We start from the raw sequence: 22,347 nt of genomic DNA, 5'->3' as shown, positions 1-22,347 counted from the left end.
AATAACATTTTTTGTCTAGCTCCAAAAAGTTGTAATGAATCTCTAAAATGACGGCATATGTCAGTGAAGAAAGTAACACAAGTCCAATACCCAGGGGATCAGTAAATAGGGTGTTGAAAGAGCAAATGGCAGGAGAAAACAGGACAAGGACACGGATTTAGCTACATAACAGTGTATCTGTTATTTACCATGTTAGGAAATTTGTCCATTTTTGATAAATGCTATATATGAATATCAGTACTTTTAAGGGTATATCAAGGGCAAGCCTCTGCCGGATTTACAGTCAATTGCCAAATGAGGGTATATTTTTTTTGTATAACCACTTCCAGACCTTAGGTGTTTTTCAGATTTGGTGTTTGCAAGACAAAAACAGTTTTTTTCTGCTAGAAAATGACTTACTTTTTCTAACACCCTAGAGAATAAAATAGTGGTCATTGCAATACTTTTTGTCACACCGTATTTGCGCAGCGGTCTTACAAGCGCACTTTTTTGGAAAAAAACACTTTTTTGAATTAAAAAATAAGAACAATAAATTTGGCCCAATTTTTATATATATTGTGAAAGATAATGTTACGCCGAGTAAAATGATACCCAACATGTCACGCTTAAAAATTGCGCCCGCTCGTGGCATGGCGTCAAACTTTTACCCTTAAAAATCTCGATAGGCGACGTTTAAAAAATTCTATAGGTTGCATTTTTTGAGCTACAGAGTAGGTCTAGAGCTAGAATTATTGCTCTCTAACGATCGCGGCGATACCTCACTTGTGTGATTTGAACACCGTTTTCATATGCGGGCGCTACTCGCGTATGCGTTCGGTTCTGCGCGCAAGCTCGTCGGGACGGGGCGCTTTAAAAAATGTTTTTTTTTGTTTTCTTATTTTTATTAATTTTATTACTTTTTACACTGAAAAAAAAAAATGTATCACTTTTATTCCTATTATAAGGAATGTAAACATCCCTTGTAATAGAAAAAAGCATGACAGGTCCTCTTAAATATGAGATCTGGGGTCAAAAAGACTTCAGATCTCATAATTAGACTAAAATGCAAGAAAAAAAAATATTTGAAACTGTCATTTTTTTCAAATGACAAAAAAAATAAATGTTTCTTTAAGAGGCTGGGCTGGACTGACGTTTTGACGTCACTTCCGCCCAGCAGAGCTATGGGGACAGGTGAAGGAGATTTTTCCTTCACTCGCAACCCCAGTGAACAGCCGAACGTTCCCGATCTCATCCGCCGCTACCGACGGCTCCGGTAAGCGGCGGAGGGCACAGAAGAGCGGCGGGAGGGTGGGGCTCCGCCGATCTCGCGGCGAATCCGCCGTGAAGACCGCCGTTATCGTGTACAGGACCGTTTGCACTAAAGATGGATACCTCGGTTGTGGCAGCAGCTGCTGCCGTTACCGAGATATCCATCTTTAAAGTGCCAACGTAAATGTACATGAGCGGGTCTGGAAGTGGTTTATAAACAAAACATTTTTTATCTTACTCTATATGTATATGTGTATTGTGTCCTGAGATACTTCACCCCCCCCCCCAGATTTTTGTAGAGTGCTTGGGGAACTGGCTCCTTGCCAAATCTTTTCAGTATTTTTAAGAGCTGGTGGCATAATTTCTTCACTGTTTGGTTTCTGTGTAATATTCTGTGTTTTATTAGCCTAGAATTGTTTTGACTATGTGCCACAGTCTTTCAAAACCCTCAAGTGTAGACATTTTGGCGTACTGGTACACAGAGAGCACTCTCTACTCACCTGCCATCCCCATCAGTGACAACGGCGGGGCTTGGGAATAAAAGAAAAGAAGCACCTCCGTTGATATGCACGTTCAGGGCTTGGTGCGCCAATCTTGCTCGACTCTGCAACAGAATCTTAATTGAAATCAGCAAACAAGAACATAGAGGCCACAGATCACAGAAATACCTTGATTTGCATTCTACATTCACCTGGTGTCCTCATTAAAATGGTGAAGATCGAGTTTGACCCTCTCGCAGGGACTCCAGCACCGACAGAAGACATAGTAATAGAATGAATAAGCATGGCACACGCTGAGAAAATCAAATTGCTGAAGAGAAGAGAATTCTGGTTATTATGGACATTACCCGGACAGAGAAACTGGAAGGAAAACATTGTTATACAGTTCAGCCACTTTTGGGAGTATTTTGGGATTCCCAGTATTAATTGTTTAAGGTTCGCAAGTTCTGGAGATTGCTTGTTTTAAAGCTCAATTACTTTAATCTTTGGTTAAATATTAAGCCTTTCCAGGTTCACAGTTTACAGTGTATGGGCATGCAAGGAGGAAAATCAGTTATATTATAACACCAAAGAGTAGATTATAAAGCATTGAATGTGACTTTCACCAATAATTTACTGATGGATTTTTGCCAGTTACAAAAGATTCACCCTCAGTGAATGTTTGGTAAGTGCAAAGTTATGTCTAGATGGTATTACACCCCAGCGACAATTGCAAAATATCTTCCTACTTATCCAGCGTTGTGTTTTAGGGGCTGTTCTGATCAGGGCGATATGAAGTACATATGGTGGACATGCCCCGATGTTGAAAGGTTGTGGATTTGAGTGTATGCTTTGATCAATAGGCTCTATCATTCTAATATATGTAAGGACCCGTGGGAAGCTCTACTTCATAAGCCTATCTTGGAGTTAACGAAATGAGAATGAGTCTTGGCAACACACATTTTTATGGATACCAAACTAACCATTGCGAAAGCATGGAAAACACCTCTCCTCTCTTTTGAGGTGGTGAAGCAATGGGTACATTGACGAATGAGAAACTTATGGGCGATACTTGCGCAAATTTGTCAATCCTGGTTGGACCAGTTCCCAGTGAAGAGACCGTCTTTCTGTTTTTTGGACCTACAGGAAATTCTGACGAGCCCACGGATGCTGGCCTTGTATTTTCTGGGGTGGGGCGTACTTTTTTTGTTCATGATTCCTTTTTCCTTGGTTCGATACTCTTACTCTCCCTCTTGTTCTTTTCTTTCTTCAGTCTTTCTTCTTTATTTCCTGGTGATCCTGCCAGAAACATACTTTTTGTCCTAGAGTATGTGCATTTTGGATAAACACAGTACATTGAGCATACCTCCCAACTTTTTGAGATGGGAGCGAGGGACACCCATTAGTAAATGTATGTAGGCAGGACACACCCCCTGTGACGCCCCCTTAAAGGAGAATTAAACAAAGAAAAATATTATTTAAACCCACAAGTGCTTTATTTTTACCACTACTATTCCTTTAGATTGGCTTTTGAAGTTTACAAATGCAGCAAGATTTAGCACTGGGAAACACTTTTTTAAAGATAAAAAGTGCATTTTATATACAAATTTATAGATAAGACCAAAATTAGAGGGAAAATCAGGAGGAATGAGGAACAGAGGGACTTTGTTTGAAATCAGGGACAGCCCCTCGAAATGAGGGACAGTTGGGAGATATGCATTGAGTGAGTGAATGTTGTCACCCTAGGACAGGAAGTGTGTTTGGATACACTTTAAGGGTACATGCACAATGGGGCTCTTGTAAACACGTTTTCCTTACAGGAAAAGAGCAGATTAAAAAACATCCCTAATTCGCTTGGGCATGTCAGGCACATGGGCATTTATTAATTTCATTGGCCAGAATATAACGTGTTTAGGCATTTTTTTCAGCTTAAACAGGACTCTCTTGAATGCACAAGTGATGTTTTTTTTTTCTGCCTCTAAACTCCTGTACACACCTATGTGTCCATGGACACGTAGGCTATCATAGAGGGGCGTTAACAGGCAGAAAAAAAGTCAAACATCTCTAAAACAGGTGTTTTTGAGCTGCAGTGTGCATGAGGTCCAAGTGGTACAATGCCAGGAATAAAAGCACCCTTTTCTTAAATAGAGAAATGTGCCCAGTAAAGTTGGACACTTGACCTCCAGAAGATTTACCCCCTTCATAACCAGGCCATTTTTTTTAATACGGCACTGCGTTACTTTACCTGACAATTGCTCGGCCATGTGGCACTGTACCCAAATAAAAATTTTACTTTTTTCCCCCACAAATAGAGCTTTCTTTTGATGGTATTTGATCACCTCTGCGTTTTTTTTTGTGTGCTATAAACAAAAAAAAAGACAATTTTGAAAAAAAAAAAAACCATTTTGTTTTACTTTCTGCTAGAAAAAATTAAAAATAATATATATATAAATCGAATTTCTTCAGTAATTTAGGCCAATATGTATTCTGCTACATATTTTTTGTAAAACAAATCCCAATAAAAGTATATTGATTGGTTTGCGCAAAACTTTTAGCGTCTACAATATATAGGATATTATTTATTTATTTTTTACTAGTAATGGTGTCGATCAGTGACTTATACCGGGACTGCGATATTACGGTGGACGTATTGGACACCTGACACTTTTTGGGGACCAGCGACATTAATACAGTGATCAGGGGGAATATTAGGGCTGGGAAGGGGTTAACATCAGGGGTGATATTAGGGTTAACTGTGTGCCTGGCCTGTGCTTACTCACTGTGGGGGAGGTACTTTGACTAGGGGAAGGCAAAGATCTGTGTTCCCGCTTTGCAAAAAAAAAAAAAACAGGATCAATACAGAACCTTCTGACAGAACAACATTCTGCCTTGTTTACATAGGTAGATTGTCGTTCTGGCCGCATTCTGTGTAATTGGCCAGTGCTGGCCAACATCGAATCCATGGTGGCTGCCGCTGTGTGTGATCACAGCAGGAGCAGGTCGCCGGCATACGCCCAAAACCTGGAAGTGTCAGATCATCAGGCACAGATCGGCATCCCTGCCACAGTAAATGTGCAGTGGGCGTTCCGCAAGTGGTTAAGAAAACATGACAGGGGCTCCATTTCTTCTCCACTCTGCTAAAAACAAATTGGGCTACTTGGCTTCGCTACAAAGCCCCGTCAGATTTTTATACCCCTTCTCCAGATATAATCTCTATAGATTTCAATTGATCTATCCAACCTATTTACATGACACGAATAGAGAAATGTAAGATTAGCCAAACTTTACCACTAAGTACCAAAGTCACACTTTTTTTCTCTCCAGATCTTGCCTATTTGGCTTTCTTCTCACCCCTTTCCCACCTAACAAGTCTACATATGAAAAAAATTGGTTCTGCGAATGCCTCCAGCATGTCATGAATAATCCCTGGTGTCCAGTGTGTTTATTTCCAGTGATCATCAGCTCCATCTAGTGCCCATACTGCGATAATTATCGGAAAATACCTCAATCATAGGAAATTAACATATTGTGCCCAATAAGGACATGGTTTGTGCCAACTACATGAATGTTTGAGGCATTCGCACAGCAACATTTTTATAAACAGAAAAGTGTTTAGGAATGGGTAGCAAAGTTATTTATATCAAGTTAAAAAAGGAAATATCCCAGGCTAATCCTACATTTTGATATCAGCGTTGTGATGTTTGGGAGTTCAGTCCAGCCAGGAAATACTTATTTACTAAGACAAAGTTCAGTTCAACACAGTTTCCCTCCCAGGGGTTTCCACCATAAACACAAAAAAAAACAATACCCAGCCTATCTCTTGCAGCGCTGCTGCTAAGGCCTCAAGCTAAGGCCTCTGGTCTGTTCCCAAAAACTAAGTGCTAGCACCGATGTACTCTTGTACAACAGCTATACATTACAGTCTGCTCTTGCTGCACTCTCAGTTTGCTGCTTATACGCATGTGCTTACCTGGTACCATTGAATGTATTCTGCTGTTGTATTAATTGCACTGTGTAGCTATGTAGTTAGTTCAGGCTGCCTGGGATGGGAAGGGTTAATTGTCTCAGATCTTTCCCAGATTTTATTTGTAAGCCTAATAAATACAAGAGGAGGGTTCAGGGTCTGGGCTCTCTCATTATAGAGGAAGGACTGCTATGCCATGTAGTCCTACTGAAAAACGTGGCCCGCTCCTGGGTCACCCTGCTGGGATTTCGCCTGGAACTAGGAACCTGCCATTACTGGACCTGAGAAAATGGACTTTCCATTGGTCAAAGTATGAACCAGAGCAGCCTGCATTAGACAACTAGGACTCTGTTTCATGTGTACTGTGCTTTTTGAACTGTGTTACTAAATGCTCAGTAAAGTTTCATTAATGGTTAAATGCCTGGTCTGAAGCTTATCTAAAGGGGTGCATGAAGTTACATGGCGTATCAAAAGCCTGTAACATCAATGGGGATGAAGCCAGGGGCGGATCCAGAGTCTAGTCTCGGGAGGGGCTCTATCAGAATATATATTTTTGGGGGGGGGCAATTTTTCGGGGAAATTACTGGTGTTAGCACTTTAATGATCACGGCACCATGGTTGTTGTGGTGTCAGGATGATTGAAGCGCATTATTTCTATAATTACATTGTAATATAAAATGAAATGGTTCAACTCACCATAATGCAGAATCAGTGGGAGCCTCGAGTGTGTCACTTGCCATGTCACCTGCCACCAGATGCAGCTTGTCACTTGCCACATCACCTGCCACACGTTGCGGATTGTAACTTGCCACGTGTTGCAGATTGTCAATTGCCACCTCACCTGCCACACCTTGCGGATTGTCACTTGCCACGTCGCCTGCCACACGTTGCAGATTGTCACTTGCCACGTCGCCTGCCACACGTTGCAGATTGTCACTTGCCACCTCACCTGCCACACCTTGCGGATTGTCACTTGCCACAAGTTGCGGAATGTCACTTGCCTGCCACAATATGCAGATTGTCACTTGCCCCCTCACCTGTCACACCTTGTGGATATTCACTTGCCACGTCACCTGCCACACCTTGTGGATTTTCACTTGCCACCTCACCTGCCACACCTTGCGGATTGTCACTTGCCACGTCACCTGCCACATGTTGCAGATTGTCACTTGCCACAAGTTGCGGAAGATCACTTTCCACATCACCTGCCACATGTTGCGGATTGTCACTTGCCACATCACCTGCCACATGTTGCAGATTTTCACTTGCCACGTCACCTGCCACATGTTGCGGATTGTCACTTGCCACATCACCTGCCACATGTTGCGGATTGTCACTTGCCACGTCACCTGCCACAAGTTGCGGAATGTCACTTGCATGCCACCAGATGCAGATTGTCACTGGCCACCTTACCTGCCACACCTTGCGGATATTCACTTGCCACGTCACCTGCCACACCTTGCGGATTGTCACTTGCCACCTCACCTGCCACACCTTGCGGATTGTCACTTGCCACGTCACCTGCCACATGTTGCAGATTGTCACTTGCCACAAGTTGCGGAAGATCACTTGCCACATCACCTGCCACATGTTGCGGATTGTCACTTGCCACATGTTGCGGATTGTCACTTGCCACGTCACCTGCCACAAGCTGCGGATTGTCACTTGCCACATCATCTGCCACAAGTTGCGGAATGTCACTTGCATGCCACCAGATGCAGATTGTCACTGGCCACCTCACCTGCCACAACTTGCGGATTGTCACTTGCCAAGGTGGTGTTTTGCTTGTCAGAGACAGGCAGCAGAGAGATGATGTAATCTCTCTGCTGCCTGCACAGTGAGGGCTTGGGCCAGTGAGAGATGATGTCATCTCTCTGCTCCCCCAGCCACTGGCTTGTTGATTTGCCAGACGCCCGCTCACCCACAGAGCCAACCAGCTGACCAGCCTCTCTGACTCTTACTTGGCGCCGAGCCGCCCACCCACACACTGAGGCACCCGGCAGCCCATGCTGTCACTCACACACGGACTCGCGGAGCCGCCCTCTTAGACGCCCACAAGTTCTCGGGGGTGGCAATTGCCCCGTTGGCCCCCCTGGCACCAAGCCCATGATGTTCTTAATGCGGCCTTGATAGCAGGGCCTAGCAGTTTCACAGAATCATGTAGATAGGTTGGATAGATCAAGTGAAGCTGATGTCTGAAGAAGGGGTATAAAAATGTGGCTTTGTAGTGAAGCCTGGTGACCCAATTTGTTTTTAGCATAATGGAGAAGTATAAGAGCCTCTGACAGGTTTTATTAATGTCTGTAACCTTACTAGGCAGATTTCTCTGTTCTTTTTTATTTGTGGCATGGTTAGACTTCCCCTCCCTTTCTGTCTAAGGGACAGGGGATTAGGAAGTGAGGGTAAATCTAGCAGATACACAAACAGCAATAAAATCACCTTGTGAGGAAGGCTTAGACTCTCCATGAAAAAGTGTTAGATGACGGTTAACATCTGCTCGTGTTAAAACAATGTCCTGTTTTATTTTACACTGTCATTGATCTTTAAAGGGTAACTCTACATAAAATTGTCTGTATGACAAAGTACGGTTATCATTCTCCTCTTCTCCTTCCCTTCTAGGCTTACAGCGGCTTTACTTTTTGACTATGCAAACACATTACCAGCTCCGCATTGACCTGACTGACTTTGAAAACTCTACAGCTTATGCTCAGTACAACACGTTTGGCGTTGGCCTTCACTCTGTTAACCCTGATGAAGATGGGTACGCTCTCACAGTGTCGGACTACTCTGGAAATGCAGGTAGGTGCATTCCACAAAATTATGAGGGGGTTACCTATAAATATATATAAAAAACAATATTTTTTCTATTATTGTTGATAGCATAGGGAAGGTTAAGAAACCTAGTCAGTTTTTTTTTTGTTTTTTTTTGCCAACTGTGTCCTACTGGGAAGATTTCCCTTCATTTCCCGTCCCAGAGATGCAAAAGAACATACCCTCTCTTAGACAGTTGAGGAAAGTAGAAAAATAGCACTGGACCCATAAGGTTATCTTATCGGTATTTTTGGATTTAAGTAATCTGTTTTTTTTCTGGAAGCAGACTGTTTCTACACCCCATAGGATCTTCATGATCTTCTTGGTTTGTAGTGTTATACAACAAAACTGTTAATTACAGCGCCAGAACCCTGCTGAAAGGTCCAGATAAAGGCAAGGACAATCCAACACGTTTTAAGGGTCTAAAAACATCACCTTCATCAGGGCTTGATTGAAAACATTGTGAGTGTACTAGGGCTGCCAGACTAGCTGCTGACAAGACCTGTATTTGTAATCACACTGGAAAAAAATACTGTGAAAGGTTTAGCCCATTTACAATTTTTTCCAGTGAAGCTCTGATGAAGGAAGCATTTTTGGACCCCCAGAACGTATTTGAATACGCTTTTGATTGTCCCCCTGACTTTTATTGAAATAAAGTCATATCTGAACCTTTTAGCAGTGGTGCGGCTCTTCCATTTGCATTTCTTTCAGACAGTTGTCACATAAGCAGGGGCCCCATCTGAAGATTTCCCCTCACCTCCTGTTCCCATGAGAATTGTACAACTTCCGATTTTTCAGCACTTTCTGTACCAGTGACAATGGACAGTGATGAGAACCTTAATATTTTGTAAAAATGACATGATGGCAATTACCAGAGTAAGTTGACAATAACATTTGGAAGACACAGGAAAAAAAAGAGGTTTAGACAATTAGCCAATTAGACAGTATAGTACTTTGGTGCTATTGCATGACATATTTTGTCCTCCAATGAATTCCCATCTTAAGATCACCATATACCATATTTATCGGCGTATAACACGCACCCTAACTTCAAGAGGGAAGTTTCAGGAAAAAAACTTTCCAAAGTCCCCTGCGTATAACACGCAGGCACAGTTTACCCTCTATTTTCAGGGTAAAAAAGTGAGTGTTATACGCAAATAAATACAGTATGTTGCAATCTGACTGTACAATGAACCTTAGATCTACCAACTATGATGTAATGCAAGGGCTTGCCTGACTGGATATCAACTGAGTGGATAGTTTAAATAGGATCTTGTACTACAAGGTTTTGGTCAAAGGAGATGATTGTTCAAAGATTGTATAGTCAGATTATAACTGGTACAGTGAGCTTTTAAAGCCCCATACACACGGGCTGAATAGCAGCCAAAATCAGCCAGTACAGTAGAAACCAGATGATATTCGGCCCCTGGGTACAGGTCCTTGTCCAACAGAAGTCAGTCTCACAACCGGCTTCTGTCAAACGAGCATGCTGGAAAACCAGCAGCTGGTCAGCATCCAATCTGCACTTGCAGCCAATGGCTGGCTGTAAGTGCTGACTGGTGTGTTCAGGCTGGGAGCCATCACCCTGTCAGAACGCAATAGCAAATAGTGAAGCTCCTCCGTTTCTTTTTCTTTCAGGCAGCTGGGTTGAACAAAAAAATTTAACAAATTACCATGTGTTCCATGGATAAAGAAGCTCAGAGGGGCCGATTAGGACACAAACATTTGGTATCTACATCTAAGTCCAATAAGGGTAAATCTCCTAGTGGGGACCCTACAGGGTAGAGCTGCACAATTTTGGACAAAATGACAATCACATTTTTTTGCTTAGACTAAAGATGACGATTCTCGGCGTAACATCTTTCACATTATACAAAAAATTGGGCCAACTTTACTGTGTAGCTTGCTTTAATTCATTAACCTCTTTCCCACCGGGCTTGTTTTTCAGATTCGGTGTTTACGAGACTAAAACAGTTTTTTTTGCTAGAAAATTACTTAAAACCCCCAAACATTATATATTTTTTTTTCTAACACCCTAGAGAATAAAAAAGAGATTTTTAATACAGCTTACCTGTAAAATCTTTTTCTTGGAGTACATCACGGGACACAGAGCGGCATTCATTACTATATGGGTTATATGGAGTACCTTCAGGTGATGGACACTGGCAATCTCAAACAGGAAATGCCCCTCCCTATATAACCCCCTCCCATAGGAGGAGTACCTCAGTTTTGTAGCAAGCAGTATGCCTCCCAAAATGGTCCCCAAAAGAGGGGTGGGAGCTCTGTGTCCCGTGATGTACTCCAAGAAAAAGATTTTACAGGTAAGCTGTATTAAAAATCTCTTTTTCTTTATCGTTACATCACGGGACACAGAGCGGCATTCATTACTATATGGGATGTCCCAAAGCAATGCTTACAATGAGGGGAGGGAGAACATCTCCAAGACAAAAGGATTTAATTTTAGAGATATAGTCAAATCATAATAAATCCAACTTAGTTGAGAAAAAATAATTTTAAATTTTAAATTTAACTCAAAAAAGGGGAGCCCCCGGAATCCGAGGGTCTCAAACTGCAGCCTGCAGCACTGCCTGCCCAAAGGCTGTATCAGTATTCCTTCTTACGTCCAACTGGTAGAATTTTGTAAACGTGTGGACAGAAGACCAGGTTGCCGCCTTGCAAACTTGAGCCATAGAGATCTGGTGATGTGCTGCCCAGGAGGCGCCCATGGCCCTAGTAGAATGAGCCTTTAATGATACTGGAGGAGGCAACCCCTTCAAGCCGTAGGCCTGAGTGATTAACTGCTTAATCCACCTAGAGATGGTGGACTTTGCAGCTGCCTGCCCTTTCTTGGGCCCATCCGGTAAAATGAACAACACATCCGTTTTCCGGATCTTCTCTGTAGCTTTAAGATAGGCCTTCATGGCCCTGACAATATCCAAGGTATGCAGCAACCCTTCCTTTCTGGAAGTCGGTTTAGGGAAGAAGGATGGCAATACCAAATCCTGGTTTAGATGAAAACTGGATATAACCTTCGGTAGGAAGGAAGGATGAGGGCGGAGAACGACCCTGTCCTTATGAAAAATAAGATATGGTTCCTTACAGGATAAGGCCGCCAGTTCCGATACTCTTCTTGCGGAAACTATGGCGACCAAAAATACTAACTTCCTTGTCAGTAAAACCAAAGGAATTTCAGCCAACGGCTCAAACGGTTGTTTCTGCAAACTTGACAGAACAAGATTTAAATCCCACGGACAAAGCGGGGATTTAACTGGAGGTTTAATACGCAAGACCCCTTGAAGGAAGGTCTTAACCAGCGAGTGGGTGGCCAGCGGCCGCTGAAACCATACTGACAGAGCTGAGATCTGTCCCTTGATTGTGCTTAATGCCAATCCCTTATCCACTCCTAGCTGGAGAAAACTTAAAACTCTATCGATGGTGAACTTGCGAGGAAGCCATAGCTTGGACTCACACCAGCCTACATAGGCCTTCCAGACCCTGTGATAAATCACCCTAGAGACCGGTTTCCTGGCTCTGATTAGGGTAGAGATTACCTTCTGAGACAGACCTCTACCCCTGAGAATCAGGGATTCAGCTTCCAGGCCGTCAAATTTAGATGCCGTAAGGCAGGGTGGAGGATCGGACCTTGCGATAGCAGGTCTGGCCGTAGAGGAAGAGTCCAAGGGTCTCCCACTACCATCTTCAGGATTAGTGAATACCATGCCCTTCTGGGCCATGCTGGAGCTACCAGGATGACTGGTATGTGCTCCACCCTGATCCTGCGCAGCAGGCGGGGTAGTAACTGGAGCGGGGGAAAAGCATAAAGAAGTTTGAACTGATGCCAAGGGCAAACCAGCGCATCGGTTCCGCAGGCCATCGGATCCCTTGAGCGGGATATGAACCTGTCTAGCTTCTTGTTGAGTCTCGATGCCATGACATCCACGTCCGGCACTCCCCATCTTTGGCAGAGTGCTTGAAAGATTTGTGGATGTAGAGACCATTCCCCCGGCAATAGAGTCTGGCGGCTTAAGAAGTCCGCCTGAAAGTTGTCCACTCCTGGAATGAATATTGCCGATATGCAGGGCACATGAGCCTCTGCCCATAGGAGAATCAAGCTCACCTCTCTCTGAGCGGCTTGACTCCTGGTTCCCCCTTGGTGATTTATGTATGCCACAGCCGTGGCATTGTCTGATTGAATTCTCACCGGGAACCCCTGTAATTTTGACATCCAAGCCCTGAGGGCTAGTCGAGCAGCTCTGAGCTCCAAGATGTTGATGGGCAACTGCCTCTCTGGCTTTGCCCAAGTACCTTGGCGAGTGCAACCATCGAAAATTGCTCCCCAGCCCGTCAGGCTGGCGTCTGTGGTCACTATCTTCCAAGCCACTGGGCTGAAAGACTTCCCCTTCAGTAGATTCTGAGGGTCTAACCACCAACACAGACTTTGTCGGACTCTTGATGAGAGCGGCAACGGGATATCCAAGGCCTGTGGCCTTCTGCTCCATGCTGACAGGATGGCTGCCTGCAGGATGCGAGTGTGGCTCTGGGCGTACGGCACCGCCTCGAATGTGGCCACCATCTTGCCTAGTAACCTCATACATAGGCGAATAGTCGGTTCCTTCTTGCTTAGAACCAGTAGGATTAATTCCTTGATGGCTTTGACCTTCATCAGAGGTAGAAACACCCTTTGTTGTTCTGTGTCTAACCTCATGCCGAGATATTCCAACTGCCTTGTGGGCTGGAATGTTGACTTTTCTCGATTTAGGACCCAGCCGAACCTCTCGAGGTATTGGACCGTGAGGGCCACTGCTCGCTCCAAGCCGGGAGACGAGTGATCTATGACTAGGAGGTCGTCCAGGTATGCTAGGATCGTGACCCCTTGGATCCTTAGCTTGGCTAGGATTGGAGCTAGGACCTTCGTGAACACCCGGGGGGCCGTAGCCAACCCGAAGGGAAGCGCCACGAATTGGAAATGACGCGAAGCCACCATAAAGCGTAGATATCTCTGATGTGGCTGAAAAATTGGAACATGAAGGTAGGCATCCTTTATGTCTATGGACGCCATGAAGTCGTCCTTTTGGAGTGTGGCAGCCGATGACCGCACAGACTCCATCCGAAATGAGCGGATCTTTAGGTAAGTGTAAATTGGCCTGACATTTCCATTGGACTTTGGGATGATGAATAGGTTGGAGTAGAAACCCAGCCCCTGTTCCAGGACTGGTACCTCTACTATTACTTCCTGGGAAAGTAGATGATTTAATGCCGACATTAATGCGGCTCCCTTCTCCGGATCGTTTGGAATCCTCGACTCCTGGAAATGAGGAGGAGGAAACTTTAGGAAATCTAAATTGTAGCCCGTGGCCACAGAAGACCGTACCCACTTGTCGGGAATGCTTGCTTCCCAAACCTCTGAAAAGAGTCGCAGCCTTCCCCCCACCTTCGTGGGTGGGGGCGCCCCTTCATAAGGTCGGCTTGGGGGCTGGTTTTGCTGGTTTGCGAAACCACTGCTTTCTGCCTCTAGCAGCCTGTCCCTGCGACTTGCTGTTGAAGCTGAAGTTTGCTTTCGCAGGAGGCCGTCGATACTGTTTGGCATTAGAGGGCCCCTGCCCAGGGGAGCACTGTCGTTTAAACCCAGGCCCCTGAAACTTCTTTTTTGTTGGCAAGAGAGTACTTTTGCCGTTTGAAATGGTCTGAATGTATTTATCTAGGTCTTCTCCGAAGAGTCGTCCTCCATGGAAGGGGAACCCTACCAGGAGCTTCTTGCATGGGGGCTCGGCCTCCCAGCTTTTTAACCATAAGAGTCTTCTCATATGGATAAGGGATAACGATAAACGTGACGCTTGCTGGATAGAATCCTTAATTGCGTCTACCGTAAAGCATATGGCCCTAGGGACATCCGAAAATTCTTCTGCCTGCTGGGCAGGAATAAGTTTAAGCATCTGCTTAATTTGATCCGATAATGCTTGAGCAACCCCAATCGCAGCCACAGCTGGCTGCACTACTGCCCCTGCAGTAGTGAAGGAGTTCTTAAGTAGTGCTTCCAAGCGTTTATCAACTGGATCTTTGAACACCTGTATGTTTTCTACAGGGCATGTTAACGATTTGTTAACACATGAGATGGCTGCGTCCACCGCAGGAGTAGCCCATCTCTTGGAAACTTTATCTTCCATAGGATATAGGGCAGAGAATCTTTTAGGTGGTAAAAAGATCCTATCCGGCTTGCTCCAATCTTGGAACAAAACTCCCTCTAGCAGAGGATGGATCGGAAACACTGCATTGCTTTGAGGCGCCCTTAGTGAGCCCAAAGCTGAAACCGTCGATACTTGGAGATCTGGTACCGGCAAGTTGAATGCACTATGGACCAAGTCCGTTAAGGCTTGAATCCACCAGCTCTCCCCTTGGGAGACTGCTCCAGACTCCTCTGTATCCGGGTCTTCGATCCCTGAACCTGCTTGGTCCTTGTCCAAGAGGTCGTCCAATTCCCCTGAGGAAAGGACCTCCTCTTCCGAGGGTCCACGCTCGGGCGACGGAGACCTAATCCGTTTACTGCCCCGCATAGCTGTGGCTATCATTTTTCCCATTCTTTTCTCCATCTCTTTTAAAGAGGTGAGTAATACCTCGTCCGTGACCATCTTAGGGTTGGACTGACCCGCGCCAGCTCCAGCCCCAGATCCCGATGGCCCCAAGGCTCCTTCTGGGGAAAGCAGCGGCATAACCTTGTCCGAGACCTCAGACTCTCTGGGGGAATCCCCACCTCTTGTACCCTCTGACCCGGATGCCATGGTACAATACCGAGGTACACCTGCTAGCTTATTGGTATTTGGAACTATAAATAGTTAATTGTCCAAACACCTGTTTGGGGGATAAAAAATGCCTCCTCTCCCCTAGATGACCTTTTCTTTTTTTTTTTTTTTTTTTTCCGTTTTTCAAATCCAGGAAAGAAAAAGCATTCTGTCCCCCTAAGTAGTATTGCCAAAGAAAAACTATTGAAATGGAAAAGAACAGCCTATTTCTAGGCTTGAAAACAGTCTTCTGAAGACTGTAATATCTTTTGTGGCCACTGTGTGTCCTCGGCGCCCCGTGCTGCCGCTCTGGTCTTTCCCTCCTCAGTTCCAATCTTAGAATGAGCTGCTGGAACGAAAAAGGAAGGGCCGCCCCTTCCTTAAGCAGCTGACCCGCCCTTCCCCCCTCAGCTCAACGGCGCGAATTGCGCCTATAACACGGGGATGCGCGCGCGCGCCCGCCGACAGGGGGGGGGGGGTTGGGGGGAAGGGAGCCTCTCCACGAGGAGGTCAGCGTCTGCCTGCTTTGCAGGCTCTGAGGAGGAAGAACCGATGGAGCACCGCCTGGAGGCTTGCAGGTAAGCTCTCTGAACACACACATAACATACACACAGGCCCCACTCAATGCTTTTCCAACACTACAAGGGAGGTCACTTCTTATGGGGAAAAATACACATAGAGCCATCCTATCATTAAAGATATGTGACTAGTTTGCCAGATGCAGCGCATAACTTTAGGCATGTCCCCTGTGACCCCCCAGAAAAAACCTGCTAAGAACCAAGTTCCGCAAGTTTTTCCCCTCACTTACCTGCTCCATGCCGCAGGACTTTGCCAAGCAAGAGGCCCAATCTTCCCCCATCTCCGTGGGGCTGTCTAGACCTTCAGGCCCTGGGTTCCTATGAAGGATCCACTGTCCTGGGCCCATATAGCACCCTGGCAACAGAAACATTAGGCCCCCAAAGGTTTCTAAGTTCTGGGCCCAGGGTCCAGCTCTCTAAAAAGAAAAGCATTATGGGCTATACCCCAAGGGTTTGGGGTCCGGTTACTGACCACTTTAGCACTGAGGCCTTTGGACAGAACCGGTTAGCTCACCTAATCCCAAGGATGCGGAGGCAAGCTAAACCATGACCAACACCTAAGACACTGGCGTAAAAACTGAGGTACTCCTCCTATGGGAGGGGGTTATATAGGGAGGGGCATTTCCTGTTTGAGATTGCCAGTGTCCATCACCTGAAGGTACTCCATATAACCCATATAGTAATGAATGCCGCTCTGTGTCCCGTGATGTAACGATAAAGAAATAGTGGTCATTGCAATACTTTTTGTCACACCGTATTTGTGCAGCGGTCTTACAAGCGCACTTTTTTTGGAAAAAAAACACTTTTTTTAATTAAAAAATAAGACAACAATAAATTTTGCCCAATTTTTTTATATATTGTGAGAGATAATGTTACGCAGAGTAAAATGATACCCAACATGTCACGTCTAAAAATTGCACCTGCTCGTGGCATGACGTCAAACTTTTACCCTTAAAAATCTCGATAGGCGACGTTTAAAAAATTCTACCGGTTGAATTTCTTGAGTTACAGAGTAGGTCTAGGGCTAGAATTATTGCTCTCGCTCTAACGATCGCGGCGATACCTCACTTGTGTGGTTTAAACACAGTTTTCATATGCGAGCACTACTCGCGTATGCGTTCGCTTCTGTGCGTGAGCTCGTCGGGACGGGGCGCTTTAAAAAAAATGTTTTTTTGTTTTCTTATTTATTTTTATTTAGTCAATCATTTTTTACACTGAAATAAAAAAAAAAATTGATCACTTTTATTCCTATTACAAGGAATGTAAACATCCCTTGTAATAGAAAAAAGCATGACCGGTCCTCTTAAAATATGAGATCTGGGGTCAAAAAGACCTCACATCTCATATTTGGGCTTAAATGCAAAAAACAAAAAAAACAAATTGAAACTGTCATTTTTTCAAATGACAAAAAAAAAAAATGTTTCTTTAAGACGCTGGGCGGGACTGACGTTTTGACGTCACTTCCGCCCAGCAGAGCTATGGGGACGGGTGAAGGACATTTTTCCCTCACTCGCAACCCCAGTCAGCTGCCGAACGGGCCTGATCGCCTCCGCCGCTACCGACGGCTACGGTAAGCGGTGGAGGGCGCGGGAGGGGGGGGGGGCCTCTCCCGCCACCGATAACGGCGATCTCGCAGCGAATCCGCCGCGGAGACTGCCGTTATCGTGTACAGCACCACCCACTGAAGAGATGGATATCTCGGTTGTGGCAGCAGCTGCTGCCGTTACCGAGATATCCATCTTTAAAAAGAGAACGTCTTTTTGACATGGGGCGGTGGTCAAGAGGTTAAAGTGTATTTTTTCACCCCCAAAAAATAACTTTTAAAAAACCGTTGCGCAAATACATTGCAACATAAAATATTGCAACGGTCGCCATTTTATTCTCTAGGGTCTCTGCTAAAAAAATATATATAATGTTTTGGAGTTCCAAGTATTTTTATAGCAAAAAATACTGATTTAAACTTTTAAGCAACAAGTGTCAGAAAAAGGTTTAGTCTTTAAGTGGTTAAACTGCCCTCATTTGCAGACCGAAGTTCATCTTTTGATCTAAAAGAACCAAATTATACAATGTTTCTTTTTATCTCTCAGCGCTGAGTAATGTTGTGATAAACTTTTGCGGATGCTTTTTTTGACAGCTGTGTGCAGAGAACGGCTCTGCTCTTGTTACATAAAATGTGGAAATGGTTTAAGATCACAATTTTTTAACGATTATCTTCCTCAATATATACCCAACATTTTTGGGGGATTTAGCTGCATTTTAAATTCATTTTTCATTTTCATGTGATCATAAGGATGTGAATCATCAATTAATTTCTCACTTGGGCAGCTGCTGATCAGGTGTTTGCTGCGTTTTGAAGGAGCAGCTCTAAAACGCTTAGCAATTGGAGATCCAGCCTGGGAAGGTCACTGCTTCCAACCTTGGAGCTGCCTTGTTAATGTGGAGGCTTTGAGCTGTATCTAACCACTGACACTATCTTCAAAGAAGCTATATGATTTTTCTGTGGTTTTGTGAAATTCCTCGCAGTTTAATAAAAAAAAAAAAAGAGACTGGATATATGCGTTTACTGCAGATATTAGATTGTAAGCTCCTTCAGGGTTGATTTGCACGAAGCTTCCTCCAAGGCCTCCCCTACACCCAAGACGTTTAGCCAATTTGTCAAAAGTGGGTGCAAAGTAACACTGTAACTGCCAAAAAGAATAAAGAAAATACACATGCAATGGATGCAACAATGGTGGATAATAATAAAAATGTCTAACATCTACCGTAAACAATTGTTCAGCTATTGGGACAAAATATTGGTCGCCTGTGGAAAACTGTTCAAAATTTTGAGCCCTGCATATTTATTTTTAAGGCAACAGTTGTCTAAGAAAAGCCTTTCAAAAAAGTATTCCTTGGAGGAGTGAACATTCGACTTGATTGCTGGTTACTGGCTGATTATATATTTTATATCTAATATACAGATGTTTCAAATAAAATTGACCAGCCGAGTATCCAACTTGCTTTTTGTATTGCTCAAGGGCTATGGCAAGAGTTTTTGCCTCTAACACTGGCCATACATTTTGCAATATGCAGGTTCCTGCATGCAGATGTCTAGTAGATGGCAGGTAAAGGGCACTTTTAATGAAAAAGCAAATCATAAGCATTTTTCACCTATGGTTTTCAAGCTCACAAATTGGTAAAACCAAGTACTCCATGTACCACCCCTTACTTTCCTTCTTCACAAAAGTATTAATATTTAGAAAACATATAAATGATTTAATCCATACACCTTCTTTTTCACAAATCATGTTGTCTTTGAATATCATAATGGTGCCCTCTTTTCTTGCCACTTAGGGGATTCCTTTGGAAAGCACAGTGGAATGAAATTCACCACCAAAGACATGGACAACGACCACTCCGAGAACAACTGCGCCAGCTTTTACCATGGAGCCTGGTGGTACCGCAACTGTCACACTTCAAACCTGAATGGGCAATATCTTCGTGGGCACCATGCTTCCTATGCTGATGGCATTGAGTGGTCCTCCTGGACAGGTTGGCAATATTCACTCAAATTTACAGAGATGAAGATTCGCCCCTTACGAGAAGACAAGTGATCTCATTGTTTATTTATTGGGGGGGGGGGTGCTTTTTATGGGAGAAATTCTAACTTGCGCTAACTTATTTGGATGGGAGACGAAAAAAAAAAAAAAAAACGACTTGTCAGCACTTCTCAAAGCTATTGCACAAAAAATGTGTCAGTGCTGAGTTTCTGAATATATTGTAAAGATGACATATTGGAGTTTGCCAGGATAATCAGACAAAAACTGGATAAGTGGACACAAAAAAATGGAGCTGTTTTGACGACTAACCAACAACACATCATCTCTGGTTGTACTAAAATGTCTCTCAGCCAATTACCATCTTTAGTAAAGACGGACTTATTAAGGCACAAACATTGGTATCTACCTGTAACTCCAATGTTGACTGGAACCAAGACATCTACTGTATGTGCACCAATTATATTTTTCAGTGTTCTAGGTGAAAAGTTTTTTCTTTAATATAGTGTTAGTAGCCAAGATCACCCCCGTAATTGCAGCCACACAATGCCTTTCTCTGTGTTCCTGAATCCCTTTGTTGACAGACGACTGAAGACTTTGTGGAGCTTTTTGACTAATATTTTCTCCTCACGCTGCGTTTGGCATTATTGGTCCTTTCCGCTCCCCGCAATACCCGTCATTTGTTTCTGCTATTCTTATTTTTTGGTGACTAGTGGAGTTGGAATTATTTCATGTTTGCACCCCTGCAACATTCTCTTCGACACAGCTGCCTTGTCTCTTATGTCCGCTTGATTATTCCAACGCAGCAACAGACTTTGGAATGCTGCGTCTTCTGTCAGACAGATGACCTAGATGTTCATGTGGCGTGTGGGTGGAAAGGCAACACATGTTCTGGCACAGGCTGTGTAGGGTAGGAAAATATAAGGTGCCAAGCCAAAAAGACTTTGTGATAAATATTTGATTCTTAAATTGCTGGTTTATAAGTTTTTTTAAAATTCTTTTTGAAAACTGTGCACACTTTGTTCAAGATAAATGTGTTTTGGTGAGGACTGAGTTTGGCGACTACGGTTTAAAGTATCTTAAGCAGGTGTATCCAAAACGACATGGCAGATTAATTATACTGTATAGCACAGACACGCATCATATCATCCATTGCAGTCCTTGGGGAAGCTTTCAAAATAAAACACTGACATGTAAGCACACTCTAGGGCAGAGGTGTCAAGCTGCAGCCCTCCAGCTGTTGCCAAACTACAAGTCCCATGATGCCTTGCAAGGCTGACAGTTACAAGCATGACTGTCAAAGGCAGAGGCATAGAGGGACTTGTAGTTCTGCAACAGCTGGAGGGCCACAGATTGACACTCCTGCTCTAAGCCATTTCAGGCAGGAGTCAAGGAACACTTCAACATACTTTTGGACTGTGGGAAGCAGATACAACCCAAACAAACATGGTTTAAAACATCAAGGTGTTCATGGGAACCCAGGACTGCAAGACAGTAGTGCAAAATGATGTACCAAAACATGGCTTCCTAGTTAAGTAGAACTTTTGACAAAAAAAGTTTTTAATATAAAATTCCCAAGCTGTGTAGAATGTATGTCAGCTTGACCAGAACCAAGACACGTCTCTAAAACGGCCATACAAATATCACCTTCGATATTATCACGTCAAAGCCCGATTTGGTTTCCTAACATTGCTTCAGCAAACATTTCAGGTTCCTTTATGTCAGCCTGGCAGCTGTTTAATGATCAGCACAGTCTCAATTACCAAAGACGAAAGGCGATTTGTAACAAGGTGCGCTAAACATTCTCTGCTGTTCTCATTGTGGTGACGCACACGTCCTCATAATTAGTTGGTCATTTTCGTAAACAGATTAAGGTGTTGCAGTGGAAGGACTCTTAGGGGAGGCTGCTGTTTCCCAGTCACAATTACTTGCTCCTGAGGGAGCAAGCTGTTATTTTAAGGGACATCAATAAACCCCCAGGAGGTCCTGCACCCCATGCCTGTAATGCCAGGCAAATAGTAACGAGAGTGTGATTCGTGTGGCTTCCTCGAGAGATCATTAGCATATTTCAAGCAGTTTATCTTTTCGCTACCTAGGCTGTGGCGGGCAGCATCGTAAACAAGCAGTTTGTAAATTAAAAGGAATCTAGGCGTATATAACCTAGAAGTTAATGGACCATGACAAAGTTTGGTTGGTTATGCCCGGAGAGTGGCATTAACAGTCTGTTCATTAAAGCTGCTAGCTTGGCATTGGTGAACCATTCTTCTTCCCCTCCTTTCTTTTTGACGTGTAGAATGATTTTGCTTTTAATGTCTTGGTTAAATGAGCATGAAGTCTTCTCGTTTGTCGTGAACGGAGGCATAACTCAGCAGGAACACCTGAGCTGGTGTCAGCTGCATAAAGAACAGGTGCAAAGAGAGGAGGGGTCTCTTGGGACTTGGACGTAAATGGGGAGAAAGGTCTGAGGAGAAGGGATTGAAGAAAATATGTGGGGAGGCAGCATTTATGGTGGCGGGGGGAAGATGGAGAAGGGAAGAGACACAGATGGGAGGAGAGAGGCAGATGGAAAAGGCACTCGATGTGACAAACACAGAGAACTATAGAAGAAGAGATGTACAGATGGAAGTAGAAAAGAAATACCGAGACAGAAAAATAATGAACAAAATAGGTTTTGAAGGCATTAGATTATTATAGGGCATTTTGAATATTAATGTAAAAGGCTACTCTGGCTATGGTCATATTTAAAATCATAAAAATGTCACTCAAGAGGCTTAAAGAAAAGGGACAAGTCAAGTTAGGTTGCCAGAAACAAACCAAACCTTAGGTATCCCCTGCTCATCAACATTACTGATGAAGTTACTAGGGGCATAGCTTTAGAGGGCTAAGTTAGCTCAATACAGAGGCACAAAAGGAAGCGGGCAAGAAGTATTTTTTATTCTATAATTATTTATTCTT

General features: G+C 43.9%; 1 protein-coding gene across 2 annotated transcripts in view; it reads left to right on the top strand.

The window, feature by feature from the left end:
• Nucleotides 1-22,070, top strand: part of FIBCD1 (fibrinogen C domain containing 1) — a 387,702-nt gene extending 365,632 nt beyond the window's left edge. For both annotated transcript variants that reach the window (XM_040324665.1, XM_040324666.1), the window contains exons 7-8: nucleotides 8,311-8,490; nucleotides 19,190-22,070. In XM_040324665.1, coding sequence (XP_040180599.1) covers nucleotides 8,311-8,490; nucleotides 19,190-19,449 — 440 coding nt within the window. In that variant the 3' untranslated portion in view covers nucleotides 19,450-22,070. The remainder of the gene's footprint in view (nucleotides 1-8,310; nucleotides 8,491-19,189) is intronic.
• Nucleotides 22,071-22,347: the final 277 nt, after the last annotated feature.

The sequence above is a fragment of the Rana temporaria genome, chromosome 9 (assembly GCF_905171775.1).
Source record: "Rana temporaria chromosome 9, aRanTem1.1, whole genome shotgun sequence".
Lineage (NCBI taxonomy): Eukaryota > Metazoa > Chordata > Amphibia > Anura > Ranidae > Rana > Rana temporaria.
Note: the sequence above shows the minus strand (reverse complement) of the source record. Positions and strands in the feature narration are given on the sequence as shown.